General features: G+C 40.2%; 1 protein-coding gene across 8 annotated transcripts in view; it reads right to left on the bottom strand.

Annotated features, from left to right (window-relative positions):
- Positions 1 to 1521: 1521 nt before the first annotated feature.
- TACC1 (transforming acidic coiled-coil containing protein 1) overlaps positions 1522 to 17282 on the bottom strand; it is a 118695-nt gene continuing 102934 nt past the window's right edge. For all 8 annotated transcript variants that reach the window (XM_055334877.1, XM_055334880.1, XM_055334881.1 and 5 more), the window contains 7 exons: positions 16214 to 16339; positions 14335 to 14411; positions 12911 to 12954; positions 12038 to 12198; positions 11002 to 11108; positions 7483 to 7603; positions 1522 to 6298 (listed from right to left, as the gene is read on the bottom strand). In XM_055334877.1, coding sequence (XP_055190852.1) covers positions 6230 to 6298; positions 7483 to 7603; positions 11002 to 11108; positions 12038 to 12198; positions 12911 to 12954; positions 14335 to 14411; positions 16214 to 16339 — 705 coding nt within the window. In that variant the 3' untranslated portion in view covers positions 1522 to 6229. The remainder of the gene's footprint in view (positions 6299 to 7482; positions 7604 to 11001; positions 11109 to 12037; positions 12199 to 12910; positions 12955 to 14334; positions 14412 to 16213; positions 16340 to 17282) is intronic.

Genomic DNA, 17282 nt, shown 5'->3' with positions numbered 1-17282 from the left:
ACCACGGTGTCCCCATCCTCAAGCACGTAACTTAGATAAAATGATCTACAAATCACAACTGGGCAAAGACTTGTGGATTAGGAATAGCTTTCCGCTGGGAAAGAAGTTTTAATTAGCATATCATTCATATTTCAATGGCGGTTCAGTCAAACTTGAAAACAATTTCTCTTTCACTAAGGAGCCTCAGAAACTTTGCACATTTCACTTTAGACTCTTGCAGAGGCAGAAGCATTTGGTTAAGTGAATAAATGCATTTTGACTGGTCCTTAAATACCCATAAATCTGGAAATGTCTACAATATTATCCAAACCTGGAAGGACTTGGATTTAAAGAGCTTGAAAAGGACAAAGGATGGAGTGACAATTCTGCTGCCGATTTTGAAAGAGGGCAACTATGTTCACTATGTAATCTTGGCCACATTTCTCTCCGGGCCTCAGTTTCCATAGTTGCAAAAGGACTCATGTTAGCAGCTGGTTTTTAAAATACTTTGACCATCGGTCATAGCAAGAAATTAACTTCACCATGACACAGTACATACATACATGAGATCTGAAACAGATCTCATGAAACACTACTCATCCTTAACTTGTGTGATACTTTACCTCCTGTCATGGTTTCCCTTACAAAAATACTGATTGCCACTCAGGATCCCATGATCTCATATTTGCAGAAGTGTGAAAATCACTTTTGGTCTCATTATTATCTAAGAGTAAAACTCTGTAAGAGTAGGAAGGTAATTTCTGTCTTCTTCCCAATACTGTGTAGAGATCCATGAGATTTCTACCGTCGTTAGTGTGTAGTGAAAGGCAGTGCCACCTCCTCTCTGTCCTTTTATAGGATTCCCTCCTGCCAGTTCAGGAGCACACGAGTGAGAAACATTCTTTTTAGGAGCTTTATAGGCTGCAATGTCTCAAGAAAGTGACAGTGCTCGGACTGTCCTCACTGGGCCCCCCACCAAGTTGTGAAGTGGAGTCCTAACGAGCCTTTTAATTGATCTTTTCCTGCAATAAAACTCACAAAGTCTCCTGCCCAGGCCCTTCTCACTTTAAGCACAGAGTTGGCCCAGCCTGGTGTTTGTTAACCTAGAAGAAACACAAAACGTGAACTATTTTCTCTGGGCTGTTCTATTTTCTCTGGACTGTTTGCACAGTCCTGGCTTATCCTGTGTCCATCGATGAGTCCGAGAGCTCGAGGGGACTTAGGTTCTCAGGACTTGAAAAGCGCCAGGGCAGACAAGCCGGCTCTAAGCAAAACCAAAAAGCATGCAATTAAAAACTCTGTTTGCACAGATGCGAAGGCATGGAAATTTATATGGCAAGGTCTGAATTCCAAAGTTTGTTTGTTTTAATTATGCACCCAACCAAATGCATAAAATTTCACAAAATGAGTGTAGTGAAAATGTCATCTGTTCTATTTTTAGACTGAAATATGGAGCTCTTAAAAGCAAGGCTGTCATAAATTTTCACACTTAGGGATAAGATGACTTCTAACCAGGGGGAAAAACATTCACACACCCAGATCTAACAGTGGTAAACAGTTTTTATTCAGGCAATGAAACATGGAAAAAATATATTAGTAATCATTATAATAATTTCATTTGTGTGAGTATAACTTTTACAAATATTTACCTGACATATAAAAGGGAAAGTACTGTGCATATAAAATTTATGTAGATGATTATTCCACACAACACAATCCTGACAGCAGTAGTCAATGCAGCTTCGCTCCTACAGAAGAGAGGCTCCTCACACATGTCACGGCACCCGAAGGGACAAAGCGGAAGCAGATGTGCAGCTGATGTTTATTTGTTGGCATGTGAGTACAAATGGGTAGCTATTGGCAAATATACACTTGCTAACAGCAACACTGAAAGGTTTACTGCTACCTCTGAGGTTTAAAAGGAATGCTTGGACCCTGTCCCACTGGGTGACAAGGACCATGTGGAGGATGCGCGTGTGGTGGGTAACCTGCAGGCTGCCCTGTACCTGGACTGGGGGTGGCTTCGGAGTTCAAATTGGTATATGTCCACGTGGAAATTATTCACAGAACATCGGATAACAGTGTGACTAGGACATTCTTTGTGTATATTTCAGATACCACTAAAAGGCAGAGGGGGTCAAGTGACACCTTCACAGCTCTACAGTGAAGAATGGGTACAGGGGAGGGTTTAAGCCACACCTCGGCTCTGTGCCCGGCCTCCTCCAAATGAGCTGAAGAGCAATAGGGACTTGCCCCAGGCCAGCGTCACACGCACCACTTCCATATTAGAACTATAACCAGAATATAGAGATATATGTAATAGCTGTAACCATATTATAGTTAATAAAGTCATTCCTTAGGAATCTTGTTTGTCCAAATCTAACTGCATGCTAAGAGGCACAGAAATGGGATTGCAATTTGGACGAAGAACTACGGAAAGTGCAATCTTTAGTCTCCAGGATGCTGGCTCTGGGCACGCGGGCATGGGTCTTCACTGGAAATGCTGCCCCTGACATCATCTTCCAGAGGAGACCCTTAGAGAGAAGCATCTACCGTATTGATTCCTTTACCTTCACTATGCGGGAGACTTGAGGTTTGAATGATACATGCTTTCCTAAAGCCACTGGAATCTGGAGGCTAGTCAAACCTTTTTTGGACGGAAGTCTCCTCAAAATGCTACTTTATTAAAATCTTTGAAGAAGATGACTTCTTAGACCTTTGGCTTGGCATTCTGGGATTCCCAGACTATAGTCTATTTTTTAATAAGCAAATAATAATCTGTTATCTTTTAAATTCTTTAGAATATATACATCTTTACTTTAAAATCCTTTGCCTGAATCATTTAATCTTTCAACACCTAGTTTCTCTCTTCCCCACCAGAGGATAAAGTAAGAAACTTGAGTCCCAGAGCAAGCTTGCAAGGTCACGAGACTACAAAAGGACAGTTATGAACGACTCAGGAGATGGCTACTGGTTGTTGTGCAGAACCAGAGGAAACAAACAGGGACCTTAGGAGCTTCTGCCCCACCGAAAAAGAGCGTCCTGAGTCATCCCCAAGCACGGCATACCAGGCCTACCGATGCCTGCTCTTTAAAACTGTATTCTGAGCTGTAGAGCCACCGCCGAGCCTTCTGTTACCTGCCTTTATTTCAAAAGAGTGCTTCACTTTGGCTGCTCGGTCAGCCCAGGAACGTTCGGGGCACTTGAAGCCCCCATTTATAAAAAGCACTAATTCAGGGCTAATAAAGATCTAAGTCTCGGTGTGAGGGTTGCACAGTGTGGGACAGGAAGGAAGGGTAACTGGCTGGAGAAAACTCAGCTTGAGCTAACCTCCAGAACGAAACACACATCTCCCCTTAGATTCCATATCATTCTGGAAGACTGCCAGGTCCTCAGAGTTTTTCACCATCATGTGCTTCTGCACTTCCTAATTTGGGCTGGGTCTGAAGAAGCTAGAAACCACGTGAGAAGACTAGGCTTCTCAATATTTCCAGAACAGTTTTACAGAACAAAAGGTTTGGGCAGGTCACTGGCTTCCAGGAGTTTCTCCAAATAAAAGTAAATCTCAGGAGGTCTGACTATAACGCCCAGACAACCAAGTGACAAACTGTTCAGCCTGTCTTATGCTGAATCTTCCCATTAAAATACTTGTAGATAAAGACTATCTATCTACACTTTGGCAAAGTAAAAAACTTAAGAAATGGCTCTGGGTTCAGAGTCTCAGGCAGACCGATCACCTAATGCACCCAGACCTATCTTCTTTTCACCTCCCCTGCACGCTCTTATTAACAGGGCTTACTATTGCCGACCTGTCATGGCCCTCCATGAAAAGCAGAACTCCAGGCTACATTCTTACTCTTTAGAATTTTGGAAGTTTTTTTTCCTTTTGCTTATTTTTAAAGAAAAACAAACACACATCTTTCTGCCCAGGATATTCTCTTGATTTGCCAGCTGAACAAGCTACATTTTTATTCTTGTTGGAGAATATCTGTCTGTTAAATGAGGAGGAAGCACATTCCCTCATAACGGCCATGGCTGAGAAGCCAGTGGTGAACACAAATTAACCAGGGCCCTTTCATGGTCCTTGTGCAGCAACCTCATTCACTGGGGTCTTCTTAGGGGGTCTCTTCCACCAGCGTGCTAGGAAAGGATTGTCGTCACCTTGGTTTTAACACATAGCTATTTTTTGTATATACCAAAGAAACCTAAATGGAGGACTATGGATTTAGAATGGAGACCACTCTAAGCCTTTCATGCTTAATACAGATCAATATAAAACAAATAAACATGGATATCTCATTAAAACACAGCAGCAAAAAAGGTATAGCGACATTTCTTTCTGCAAAATGCAAAGTTAATTTCCCTAGTAGTGGAGGACCAAGAGAAATCAGTTCCACCAACTGGAGACACTTGTACTTCATTGATACTGTGACTGTAGCACAGCACTCACACTGAACCACACTGACTGCTTTCAAAGCCCAAATGATTGTCAAGTCACTTCTCCAACTACAGACCATTTCTATTGTTCTTTTTTGTACAAAATATTAAGACAGTAGGCTTTAAAATACAGCCTCAGCACCAATTACGATAAATGCATATTGGTAAGACATGACTTCTAGCTTTAAAAGACATTAGGGACCTCTCTGGGGCTAAAGATTGCACCCATGTAAATAGTACACTGCTAAAGAAAAATGCATTTTTAAAGATCTACAGAGGTTCTCCACTAGGCACAATTCATTGCTGAAGTTGGATCATGCAAGAGTTTTACAAGAAAGTTACAAAAACGTACACGTACTGAATACAGTGCATGTCACCATGAAGATATTCAGGGTGTAAGATTAAGACAAAAGAGTGCGTTCAAAACACTGCATGGATTTGGTTTTGCCTACCAAATGGAAGGGACTTCACTAGAATTACATGGAAAGTTTCCCTCTTGGGGTTACTAGCCTCATCACTTGGAGAGGAGCCTAAGGAATTTGGTATTGTGAATGTGGCTCTGCTCCCTGCACTCCTCTCCTCCAGGATTCAAATGCCCTTTGTTTAACACTATTCAGAATGTGCTGATTTTTGGGGTGGTTCACATGATTTTTATAGCTCGTTTTGTCAAAAAGTCTAAGTTTGAAAGGATTTTTTTGCCTTAAGAGAAAAAAAAATCCAAAGAACAATGTATAACACTTGTAAAAAAAAAAAAAAAAAACAAGAAACAATTCCACTGTTTCTCCACCTTATAATTGCTATCGGGGTTACAGTTACCTTTTAACTAAAGGAGACTGCCTAAACCTTTTACCAGTAGATTTTCTTTGCATATTTCAAATAGAAAGATGATGAAGGGTCAATATTGATTTTCTAGCAACAAATAGAAGCAGAGGAAACTGAACTGCTCTGGGACAGACTTGCCAAACCCTGGCTTTGAGGGAGCCCCATTGGCACTGCTCTTCATGCAGCCTGAGGCCTGACCCCAAAGGGCACACCTGTCAAGGCTTAGGAGTGTCCAAATACCAGGGCAACGAAACACTGTGGCAAAAAGTCTTCCCCTGACTCTGTGGTCTTTGCACCTTCAATTCCCCAAATTCTGAGGTTGGCATCCAGAGCCACAACTCTATTTCAAAACAGGGTTTTATATTTATGGAAATATGCTCTTCTGTGGAGAAGCTCTTATTTGACTATGGTTCAGAGAAAAAAAACCCAGCAGCATATATAAATGTGTGTATGTGTGTGTGTGTGTGTGTAGAAATGCGCACTCAGAGTCCCTCCTTGTTTAAAAACTAGAAGTAATAAGAGGCTAAGTTATTTTCCCCCTCAAATAAAACCATTAATGTTGAATGCTAGATTTAAAAGATGAAATAAATAGGTCACCAAAAAAGTTCAGACAGGTGGTAGACAGAAGATGATCCCAAATAGTAGCCACAAAATCCCAAATGTAAATTGCTTAGAAAAGAAAAGATGATTTTTATAAATAGACTAAAGATGGAGAACTCACAACCCCAAACTTGGCGGCCTGTCTGACCAAACCTGTCAGTGGACAGCTCTCAGATGTCACTCCTTCCCGGACTGTGCGATGCTCTAGGGCTCCTTTCTAGGGCTGTGGTGTTGGCAGCAAAGCGGGACAGGCAGCAGTAGGCATGTGCTTTTTTAAAGTTTTTTTTTTTTTTTCTCTGCAAAGGGACAATTATTCCTGGATAAGGCAAGATAACTGTGGTTACAAGAAAAGCAGCCAGATGCAGACCTGCTGAGCTACCGGGGCGGAAACTCAGTCAGTTTTCCCCAGCTTCGCAATCAGCTCATCGCAGATTTTTGTTAGTTCTTCGATTTCTTGGTTCTGAAAGACAAATGGCATAGTGACATAGGCCACTCTGCATCCTGAGATCCAGGCAGTGACAATTAAATAGTTCCAAGACTGGCTACACTCTGCCTCAAGATCCTAGCTCAATGGTTCAAAACTCTTCTATGTCAGGGCTCTTTAAAGAAAGGGAAACTTCTCCCCTGAAAAATGTTCATCTGTTCAAGTCATGCTCCAGTTGAGTCAGGGGATGAGGGTAACCACTGGTCCTATGCACCTTGTTCGTAAATTTTCTTATAGAAATTACCTGTGATGCTTGTTATCTGAGGCCCCACTCAGCCCCTTAGCCCCTTGATCTGTGATTCTGGAGTCTGAGTATCCTAGGGAATACTGCTTAGGGGTTAGCAAACCCCATGATAGTCACTCTTGCCCTAGCTGAATGGATGCAGTAAGAAAAACTACTAGAGGCATACAAAAAAATGAAGTCCAAGAATCACTGAGTATAGCAAAAGAGGGACCTGATTTTTACTTACCTACATCAGAATTTCTCAACCGTGGAACCACTTTGGGTTGCGTTAGTCTTTGTTATAGGGACTATCCTGTGCATTGTTAGATGTTCAGTAGCATTTCTGGCCTGTACCCATGAAATGCCAGTAGTATCTACCAGTTGTGACAACTAAATATACTTCCAGACGTTGCCAATGTCCCTTGGAGGGTAAAGTTGCAATCAGGGGGCATGATAGCTTCATATATCACATAAAAAACAGGGGCACCTGGGTGGCTCAGTCAGTTAAGCATCTGCCTTCGGCTCAGGTTGGGGTCCTGGGACTGAGCCCTGGCAGGCTTCCTGCTCATGGGGAGTCTGCTTCTCTTCTTCCCTCTGCCCCTCCTACTGCTTATTCTATCTCTCTAATAAGTAAAGAAAATTAAAAAAAAAGAAAAAATAAAAAAAAAAAAGGTAGCCTCAGAGCCTAAGTATCTGGTCCCCTAAACTTTACTTAATGCAATTTCCTCTGCATCCTGACTGGGGATGTTTCCTATTCATATGCTTGGGAATTAAGGGGTTGCCTTGTTTGTGTCCACCTGAATCAATTCCCAGAGAAGCTGGATCAAAGCGTCTGGGCAAAAAACAAGGCTTATCTCATCTGAATCCACTACAAGCTAGCCACTGCCAAGGAAGAAGACCAAGAGTCTCTCTGGTCACACCACACCCCTCTGGGTACCTTCTGCTGAAGGGCTCTCTCCAAGGACTCCACCTTCATCTGCTCCTTCCGGAGTCCAGCGTGCAGAGCTGCGCTCTCAGCCTTTGCTTTTGTTCGAACCTGAGCAATTTCTTCATTGGCTCTGTTCGTGGTGTTTTGTTTGTAGAATCAAGGGACGAGAAGCACATGGTTAGTCACCAGTCAGAGCTAAGGAGTCAAGATACTAACCGCTGACATTTGTGAAACAGACTAAAGGAAATGACAACATGATCACAGAAAAATCGGTGACCTGAACTGTTCAATTGAAATTTATAAATATTCAATTTGAAATTTATAAATATTCAATTTGCACAACTGCTAAGGAAATTTCCAAGGTGAAAACCAGTGGTGGAATTAATCTCATAGGCCATAGTGAGATTGAAATTTCTATGTCACTAGAAAATGGACTTACGTGACAGTTTCTACAGCAATCTTAGATTTTTTTTTTTTTAACCTAGGACAATAGCAGGCAGGGTCATCTGTGGGATTAACAGAGCTAAACAGTCAGGACACTCTCTACTGACATCTATGACACTAGAACTAAAAAGTGACTTTATTAATGAGATACAAAAGACATTTTTAAAACTATACATGGCAATTGATAAATAGCCAATTGATTGATGAAAGGATGCTAAAAACCCATTAGTAGTCAAAGGCATGCAAATTTAAATGATAAACTTTTAAAATTTATCAGGTTGGCAAATATTAACCAGGATGATCTTATTCTATGATGGCCGAGATGCAAGGAAACAGACAGGATCACCTGCTGATGGGGAAATGAAAACTGGCACTGTCTGTGGAAGGGGATATGGCTGTAACTATTATGATTTAAAATGCATACATCTCCCCGATGTTTATAGCAGCAATGTCCACAATAGCCAAACTGTGGAAGGAGCCTCGGTGTCCATCGAAAGATGAATGGATAAAGAAGATGTGGTTTATGTATACAATGGAATATTACTCAGCCATCAAAATGACAAATACCCACCATTTGCTTCAACGTGCATGGGACTGGAGGGTATTATGCTGAGTGAAATAAGTCAATCGGAGAAGGACAAACATTATATGGTCTCATTCATTTGGGGAATATAAAAAATAGTGAAAGGGAATAAAGGGGAAAGGAGAAAAAACGAGTGGGAAATATCAGAAAGGGATACAGAACATGAGAGACTCCTAACTCTGGGAAACAAACAAGGGGTGGTGGAAAGGGAGGTGGGTGGAGGTTGGGGGTGACTGGGTGACGGGGCACTTGATGGGATGAGCACTGGGTGTTATGCTATATGTTGGCAAATTGAACTCCAATTAAAAAAATATGTAAAAATAAATAAAAATGCATATATTTTCTGATCCAGCAAGTTCCCTGAAGTAACATATCCTCAGCAATATTCCCACTTTTCATAACTGTGTGCACAAGGATGTCCACTGCAGCATTGTTTACAACAGAAAAAAGTATGAAACTATCTAAATGGAATAATATATAATAAAGGAATGGAACAGTCCTACAGCCTAATAAAAATAACTAGACTGAGCAACCATTTGCTTCGACGTGGAAAATGGCTATGATGATATACTACTAAATGAAAAAGGAAATTTGTATTTTATGACTCTGAATTTATGCAAAAAAAAAAAAAAAAAAAAAACGTCTGAAGCCATTCTGGGTAGTATCTGTAAAGGCACAAAGAAAAATCTGGAAGGATTCACAATAAACCTTTGATAGCAGTACCTCTGGGAGTGAGAATGAGAGAGGGGAACTTGAAATGTTTTACAAATATGGAGATAGCGAAATGTACAAGTAGGTATTACTTTTTAGTTAAAAAAATAAAGTTGGAAGCATTCTTCAGACCATTCCTCAGGATAAATTCCAAATGTGCTGGATTTAAAATTAAAAAAAAAAAAAAAGCCAAAAAAGTACTAGAAGGAAAACATGGGAGAACATTTTAAATTCAGCCCAGAGAAGAGTTTTGTTACCACAACAGCAAATACTGAGTAAAAAAAAAATGACTGTGGGATGCCTGGGTGGCTTAGCGGTTGAGCATCTGCCTTTGGCTCAGGGTGTGATCCTGGGGTCCTGGGACTGAGTCCCACATCGGGCTTCCTGCGAGGAGCCTGCTGCTCCCTTTGCTTGTGTGTTTCTGTCTCTCTCTGTGTCTCTCATGAATAAGTAAAATCTTTAAATAAAAAAATTTCACTATATAAAAATAAATTCCTGTATATAAAAAAACACTAGAAACCAAAAGATAAACTAGAAAAATAACTCACAACTCATATCACAAAGGGGCTAGCACGTAAATATGATAATATATTTTTATATATAATATATAAACTGACAATAGAAAACCAGGCAAAGAATACAGTGATTCATGGTAAAGCAAGTATGCCTATAGACAGTTGCTAAAATATGTTCAATTTTACTAGTAAGATAAACACAATCAAAACTACTTTGAATAAAAATGTTCTATTAGGTTTATCAAAAAAGAAAACGTTCAGCATTTGAGTGTCTGCCTTAGGCTCAGGCATGATCCTGGAGTCCTGGGATCAAGTCCCACATCGGGCTCCCTGCATGGAGCCTGCTGCTCCCTCTGCCTGTGTCTCTGCCTCTTTCCCTCTCTCTGTGTCTCTCATGAATAAATAAATAAAATATTAAGAAAAGAAAAGAAGAGAAGAGAAGAGAGAAAAGAAAAGAAAAGAAAACCCTAACTAAAGTGAAATACCACCTTTATCTATTGTTTTTGTAGAAAACTAAAAATTTGATCTGTTGGCCAAGCTGTAGGGAGAAAAGAAGCTCTCATACTTCATGTAGGGATACACTGATAAACGTTGAATGAGGGCAATTTGACAATATTTATCATAATTACAAATTCATATTATTCTTTGGCTGAGCACAATTCCTTTTCCTGCATACAGATAACTCACATGCACACCAAATGATAACCATCCAGGGCTCCTTACTGCAGCCCTGTTTGTAGTGGGTGATAAATAACCTGAGTGTCCCATAGGAGAGGTGGCTAGTTAAATTACACAGCTAAATGAGAAAAGTTAGGTATGCTGTCATCTGCATAACAAAGGGAGATTCTCACATTAAAAAAAAACTGGCGATCAAGTGGTATGATAGAGGTGTTGGTTAAGACCATTATTGCTGTGTGATATATAAATAGAGCAAATCAACAGGTTGTACCTTAAACTTGCACAACGTTATGTGTTAATTATATCTCCATAAAGCTGGGGAAGGGGGAGAAGGGGAAAGAGTAATCTGTAAGGACTGGAGGAACCAATGGCCAATTACCAGGGGGGTGAGGAAGGCCGGGGGTGGGCAGGGATGTATCTTTTTCTTCTTTTTAATGTTTGAACCATGTGAAGATTCTACCTATTCAAAATTTAAATAATAAACACCCCCCCACCCTGGAGTTGCCAAACAAGGTTGAAGGTTTTTTTTGGCCTTTTTCATTCTTCCCACCACATCAAGTCAAGGACTGTGAAATAGATCCTATGGCGAGCTCTCACTTGTCTAGTTTTTCTTCTGCATGTATCTTCAGAGCCTGGTATCGCTGTTCCTCTTGTTTAACTCTGGCTAAGTAGTCCTGAGCACATTTTTTCAAGGCTTCTTCATTCTGTTCCAAAGTGACAATTTAAAAATAAAAGAAACTGGTCATTTTTCTTCTATTAGTGACAAACGGTGTACCAGAGTTTTCATTTTTTATTTTTATTTTTTTCATTTTTTTTAAATGAGAAAACCTAATTAATTCAGATGCCTTTACGTTATAGTCCATGATAATTCAAAACAGGCACAAATAATTCTTACTGAAGAAATTCTAGATAATTTCTTCATGTATAAATTTTCAAAACACAGTAAGGTTCAGTTATACCAATACACCCACAGTTTAGGGAGGCTATGATTCAAAAGTCAATGGCAGGGGTGCCTGGCTGGCTCAGTCGGTAAAGTGTGACTCTTGACCTTAGGGTTGTGAGTTCAAGTCTCACATTGGGTGTAGAGAATACTTAAAAAAGAAATCTTAAGAAAAAAAATTTCAAAAGTAAATGGCAACCTGGGTCTCATTTTAGGTAAATTGGCCATTCTCATTTTTATTTTACTATGAAAAAAAGATGTTCACACTATAATGTGTCCTACTGATGGTGTGCAACTAAGGTAAACCAATATGCCCACTTATATCTAAATTTGAAACACTAATGTAGCCTGAATTTTTCAGTGCTAAATGTTTCCTTTACTATTATTAAGTTAAATTGGTGAATTATCAAAACAATTTCTAGAATTCTCCTAAGGTCTGAGGGTTTCACACCTCTTATGCTCCATGCCACACGCTGGCTGTGGCCTGACCCAGGAGGGCAATGACCAAGACACACCACCTGGTGGGCCAGATGCCTGAACAACTGCAGAAAGAGAAAAAGGTAAAGAAAACCGAGGCCAATGGTATCTCAGTTCCAACCCCCTATTTAGGAGGGCACCCACACCTCTGGCATATATGTTTAAAGATCCATTACCAAGACAATACACTACCAAGGAGAGAAAAGGACATGCTACCTTCTTGAACCCTTCCAGAACGCCTTTCAGGTTCTCATATCTCCTGAAGAGATCAGAAAGGGACCTTTCCACAGAATTAAGGTCAGCCAGGGCCTGCTCCTTCTCCATGGTCAGTTGTTGGAAGCTTTTCTGAGAGGTCATACTTGTCCTCTGTTCATCTTCTGTGAACCAAATAAAAAGTAATGGCGTATTCATAAAACAGATGGTTATCAGCTGCCCTCTGTGAGCTAACCTGTATTCTTGGTGGAGTGGACCCAGCAGTGCACATAACAAAGTTCCTCCTAAGAATTTACATTAGTGGGGGATCCAGATGGAGACAAGTGATAGGGAAAAACCAAAGCAGACCAAGAAGGGCAGGCTTCTTTTTTTACATAGAGTGGTCTCTCTCAGAGAAAAAAATTGAAGAGGGATGTAAAGGAGCTGAGGGCAGTAGCCATGCAGCTACCCAGGAGGAGAACGTTCCAGCAGAGGAACAGCTTTGGCAAGGGCCCTACACTGGTAAGGCATGAGGTGATGTGGACTGCAGAAAGCATGATTTCAGCACTTTAATAGAGAGACACTTAGCAGTCAGTTCTGATGATATTGGTTACAGTTACTTCTAAATTCATTGCAGGAGAACCAACTCCTATTGTTTCATAAAAGGTACCAGTGCATCTGATACAGGGCGCCTGGGTGGCTCCACTGGCTAAGCATCTGCCTCTTGGTTTCAGCTCAGGTCATGATCTCAAGGTTGTGAGATAAAGCCCCAAATTGGACTCCCTGCTCAGCTCAGAGCCTGTTTGAAATTCTTTCTCTCTCTTTGTCCCTCCCCTTGCTCGTTTGCTCTCTTTCTCTCAAATAAGCAAATAAAATCTTTTAAAAAATTGTCCTTACCAATCATTTGGGCAATGGTCTTTTCATATTCGGCCACAATTTTCCTTAAAAAAAAAAAAAAATATATATATATATATATATATATATATTATTGGAAGAGAATTTTCCATGGAAGTTGGAGAAATGCTGCCCCAAACAATTAAACACATTAACAAAAGAACATCTGAGTGTGGTATATAATGCCTGATGAATATTTGAACGATGATGTTCAAATGAACAAATTTATGTAACCCAGTTATCTGTTTTGGGCTTTTTTATATTAATGTGAGATTTTTTAATGTTCAAAAAGGCTTTTCTGAAGATTTATGTTTAACATTATAGAAACTGACTTCACTTTTTCTTTGCATCTCATGTAAATGACCTCATTCTGCCTGGACAAATCAATCTTTCATAAAATAAGTGAATGAAATTCTTGGGGTTCTTCCTAAGAAGCCTGATCTGTTCAGAAGTTCAGGCTTTCCTGGCCCCAATCCACACTTTTGGGCAGTTTCTGCCCTCTGATTCAGTTTTATTTTATTTTTAAGTTTTATTTAACTGTCCTAGTTCCAAAAGCATTTCAGTTATTCAAAGACTTTAAAGATCACCCTGTCATGTTAATCTTTCTTTTTGGGCAAAGTGCAATGGAGTTTCCCTGACCCTGTCCAAATAAGAAGAGTGCTCTTCCCTGGGACCCCCAGCGAGAAGTGAGGGCTCCCCTGCCCCTCAGTGGTGGTGACCATCACTTGGATCCAGGTTTCTTCTGGCGGCTACTGTAAGCTAGGGGGTTGTTGCTTCCTCTCTGCCACATCCAGCACGGAACCTCACGCCCAGCAGATGCTCAAAAAGCAAGCAATACAAGAGCTACAAATTAGAGTGAACATATTTAAAATGTTTCTTAATCATTCAAGTGCTGACTGTACAAGTATATAAATTATGCTTTTTTCTTCTTTGATGCTATCTTTAGTTATTTCACAGCTTTGAACTCCCCTTTCTAGGGAATGAGCAGCAAAAAGAAAAAGATATCAATTTTAGGTCAGTTGATTTTGTTTCCTATTAACATGCTTTTTATAATCTATTTGGTGGTCATGAAATTTGAAGCCATCATGCATAATTGATTTTAGAAAAGTACTATGACTATTGATCTTTATATGTCAATAAATCTTATTATTCTGTAGTTTAAATGGATTTTTTTGTACAAATTGATGTCTCTTCAAAAGATTAAGAATTATGCGAGTTCTGCTTATTTGTAATGTTCTCAACAACCCACAAGAAGCTACAGCATTTGAGTAACTGGTCAACAACACTCATGAAAAGACACTGTCAATCACATATTAAGGTGCAAATACCAATGCCTTCAAGTTTTCAACAGTTGGTTTTGTGGTAAGCAAATACTTTCATCACTACATTTATATAAAGTATAATAATGCATAAAAGTCCCATCTAACCTCATCTCCAAAACTTCTTGTCGGGTTTCTTCGTATTTTTTCTTCCATTCATTTGCTTCAATTTCCTTAGTGATTATCTAAATTATAATAGAGATAAAGTGTGGTTTTACCTACTGAATCTATCACAGTTTGAATTTAAGATTGGAAACTGAAAACACATAACTAGGTCGATCCCAAGACATTTAAGCTACATTAGGAATATAAAGCCTCAGAATCTACATATAATGCTCACAAGCATTTGGAAAAATGTGCTCTCTGCCACATAGGATGGTGGAAATGTAGCCACCGAAACAGAGGCAAACAGAACATCTTCCAGGAAAATTCAAAGTGATAATCACAATCCCTGTGAATTTTACCCGGGCCCAGGGTCTGGCTCTCAGCTCTGCAAGGCCCAAAACCATGACTGGGATAGGACACCAAAATAAGAGCCATCAGCCTAGAAGAGACTCACCCTAACCAAAGTAGTAATTTTAGGATACGAAATGAAGCATTAGTGTGACCAGCACACTCTCCTTCTATAGAGATTTCTGATTGCTTGGTAAGAATGGAGTCACAACTAGGGCTCAGAGTTCTAAGCCACCAGCCAGAAGGCTTGCTCATCAGACCAGAACCCATATCCCTATCTGGGATGGCCTTACTAACTGGAAAGAAATACTATAAACTCATTACCTCAAACTCCATGTGCCTTGACAGAGCTTAGAGGGACATCCTTTTATTATACTTCTCTCTTTCTAATTGGTACATTCTTTATTTTGATGCCTTTAATCAGAATAGAATCAAGAACCTAGCAGCCAAGGACACCTATATGGCTCAGCGATTGGACGTCTGCCTTTGGCTCAGGGCATGATCCTGGGGTCCTGGGATCAAGTCCTGCATCAGACTCCTTGCAGGGAGCCTGCTTCTCCCTCTGCCTGTGTCTCTGCCTCTCTCTGTGTGTGCGTTTCTCATGAATAAATAAAATCTTAAAAAAAAAAAAAAAGGAAAGGAAAAAGAACCTAGCAGCCAGACTGTCTGCTTCAGGTGACGAGGCACATTTTTGCTCTGCTCTATTAGGCAGACATCTGATAGTTTTACTCTCGGGAGGAAGAAGATGTCATTTTTCTCACTGACAGGGACAGGCAGGCATCCTCGCCACTGCTCCTGAGTTCTGACAATGGAACCAGGTGACATCCATCATTATCAACCTAATGCTATTTTTTAAGCTTTAAAAGACTATATCTGAGGTTCTTATCTACTTTCATGATATTATAATAACATTGCTACACTAAGGAAATTCCCATTTTAAGAGAAAAAAAGGTGGAATCATCAAGAAACACACAAACCAAACACATAAAATACAGCATAGAAATATAATGGGAATGGATGGTAACTGATTAATAGCATGTGACGGCATCTTCTGTATTTTCTGATCACCCAAGAAAGGCCTAGTAGTAAGCAATTTTGAGCAGAGACTGTTTAAGAGACGTAGTAAAGGAATTTAAGAGTTGACGGTTAGAGAATGGATAAAGGTGGGAAACAATTTTATATTATTGCAAGTGTAGAATTAAGGCATTTGTAAGCGTGAACACATTATCTCCTGCTAAATGAAGGCAATGATTCAGTCACATATGTGGGAAGAGTTGGCAGAATTTGATATTTAAAAAACTTCAAGGCTGAAAGATAAAAAAGTGTTAACTTTTCCCCTAGGACACCAGAAAGTCGGGACTCTAGCACCAACGTGAGTTTTACAGGGAGCCTTTATACGAGCTACACAAGCTACAGGAAATAAGAACTTCCAGCCAGGGATAACTTAAGCCCAACAGAGATGGAATCTCCCTGCTGGCGCGTGGGCTTTACAAAGAAATGGAGTGCTAAGCAGACGGAACACCAAGGCCTTTACCTCTTCTCTTATGAGGGTGAGCACGGCTGTCTTATCTGATTCACTGAGGCAGATGCCATCCAGGGGGCTCTCCCCTTCACAGGCCACAGACACGGGGGCCTTCTCCATAGAGGACTCCAACAGGCCCTGAGGGGCAAGAAGTCACACTTAGTTCAGTCTTCAGCTTCTTAACCCCAAATATTCTTCAGTAACTTCCTCATTGCTCATTTGATTACAGTGATTAAAAACATATTTGAAGACAAAACAGGGGGGGAAGCTTTCGAAAAAAAAAAAAAAAACAAATCCAGTTACAGCACTATCTAAAGGAAAAAGTATCCTAATGAATATGGGGCGGCGGCGAGTTAACAACCATTTAAAACAGAGAGCCTGCAAAGTTTTCTTCGTATCTAAAAAGGAGAAAGTGTGATTATCACAGTGACCAGTCACCAAAGAATCACATGTATAAAAGAAAAAATGTCTCATTTTTCAGGTGTTTCTGGGGATGATGCATTCCATGTAATAACTTTTCCCCAAAAGAGTATCAACTTTTAAACATACTGATAACTTTGTATACCTCTTCATTCACTTTGGATAGAAATGTTTCTAAAATGGATTAGTAACTTCCAGTCCTAAGGAAGTAGAAATGGCAAACATATCTGAATGCTGACTCCCCTACCCCAGAATGCTTCAGGGCCATCAGGAACTTCAGCTGCTCTGTAGTGACATTGGCCCTGGCGCATGATGCTGTCAAGTGTACAGTGTGATTGGTCCCTTTACAAAGTGGCCACATGTAAAGTCCTCTGGTATACTGTCGAACCAAGACTGAACAAAAAGGCCAAAGTCTACTTAGACCAGTAATTTTTAAACCTTTCATGTTCATTACAATTCACTCTTTCTCTAGAAAATGCTAAAAAATTCACACATAATTTTTGCATTTAGCCCAATACAGAAAACCCTACTGACAGGAGCCCACGGTCCCCCCAGAAACACTTTCTATCTTGGGGCAGATCTATCACTATAGCTAGACGCCACTCACCACAGGCAGCCTCAAACATGGCCCTGAATGACCCCCACCATCCTGGTACTAATT

Source organism: Nyctereutes procyonoides, unplaced genomic scaffold (assembly GCF_905146905.1).
Source record: "Nyctereutes procyonoides isolate TBG_1078 unplaced genomic scaffold, NYPRO_anot_genome, whole genome shotgun sequence".
Taxonomy (NCBI): Eukaryota; Metazoa; Chordata; class Mammalia; order Carnivora; family Canidae; genus Nyctereutes; species Nyctereutes procyonoides.
The sequence above is the reverse complement of the archived record's forward strand: the minus strand, read 5'-3'. Positions and strand labels throughout refer to the sequence as shown.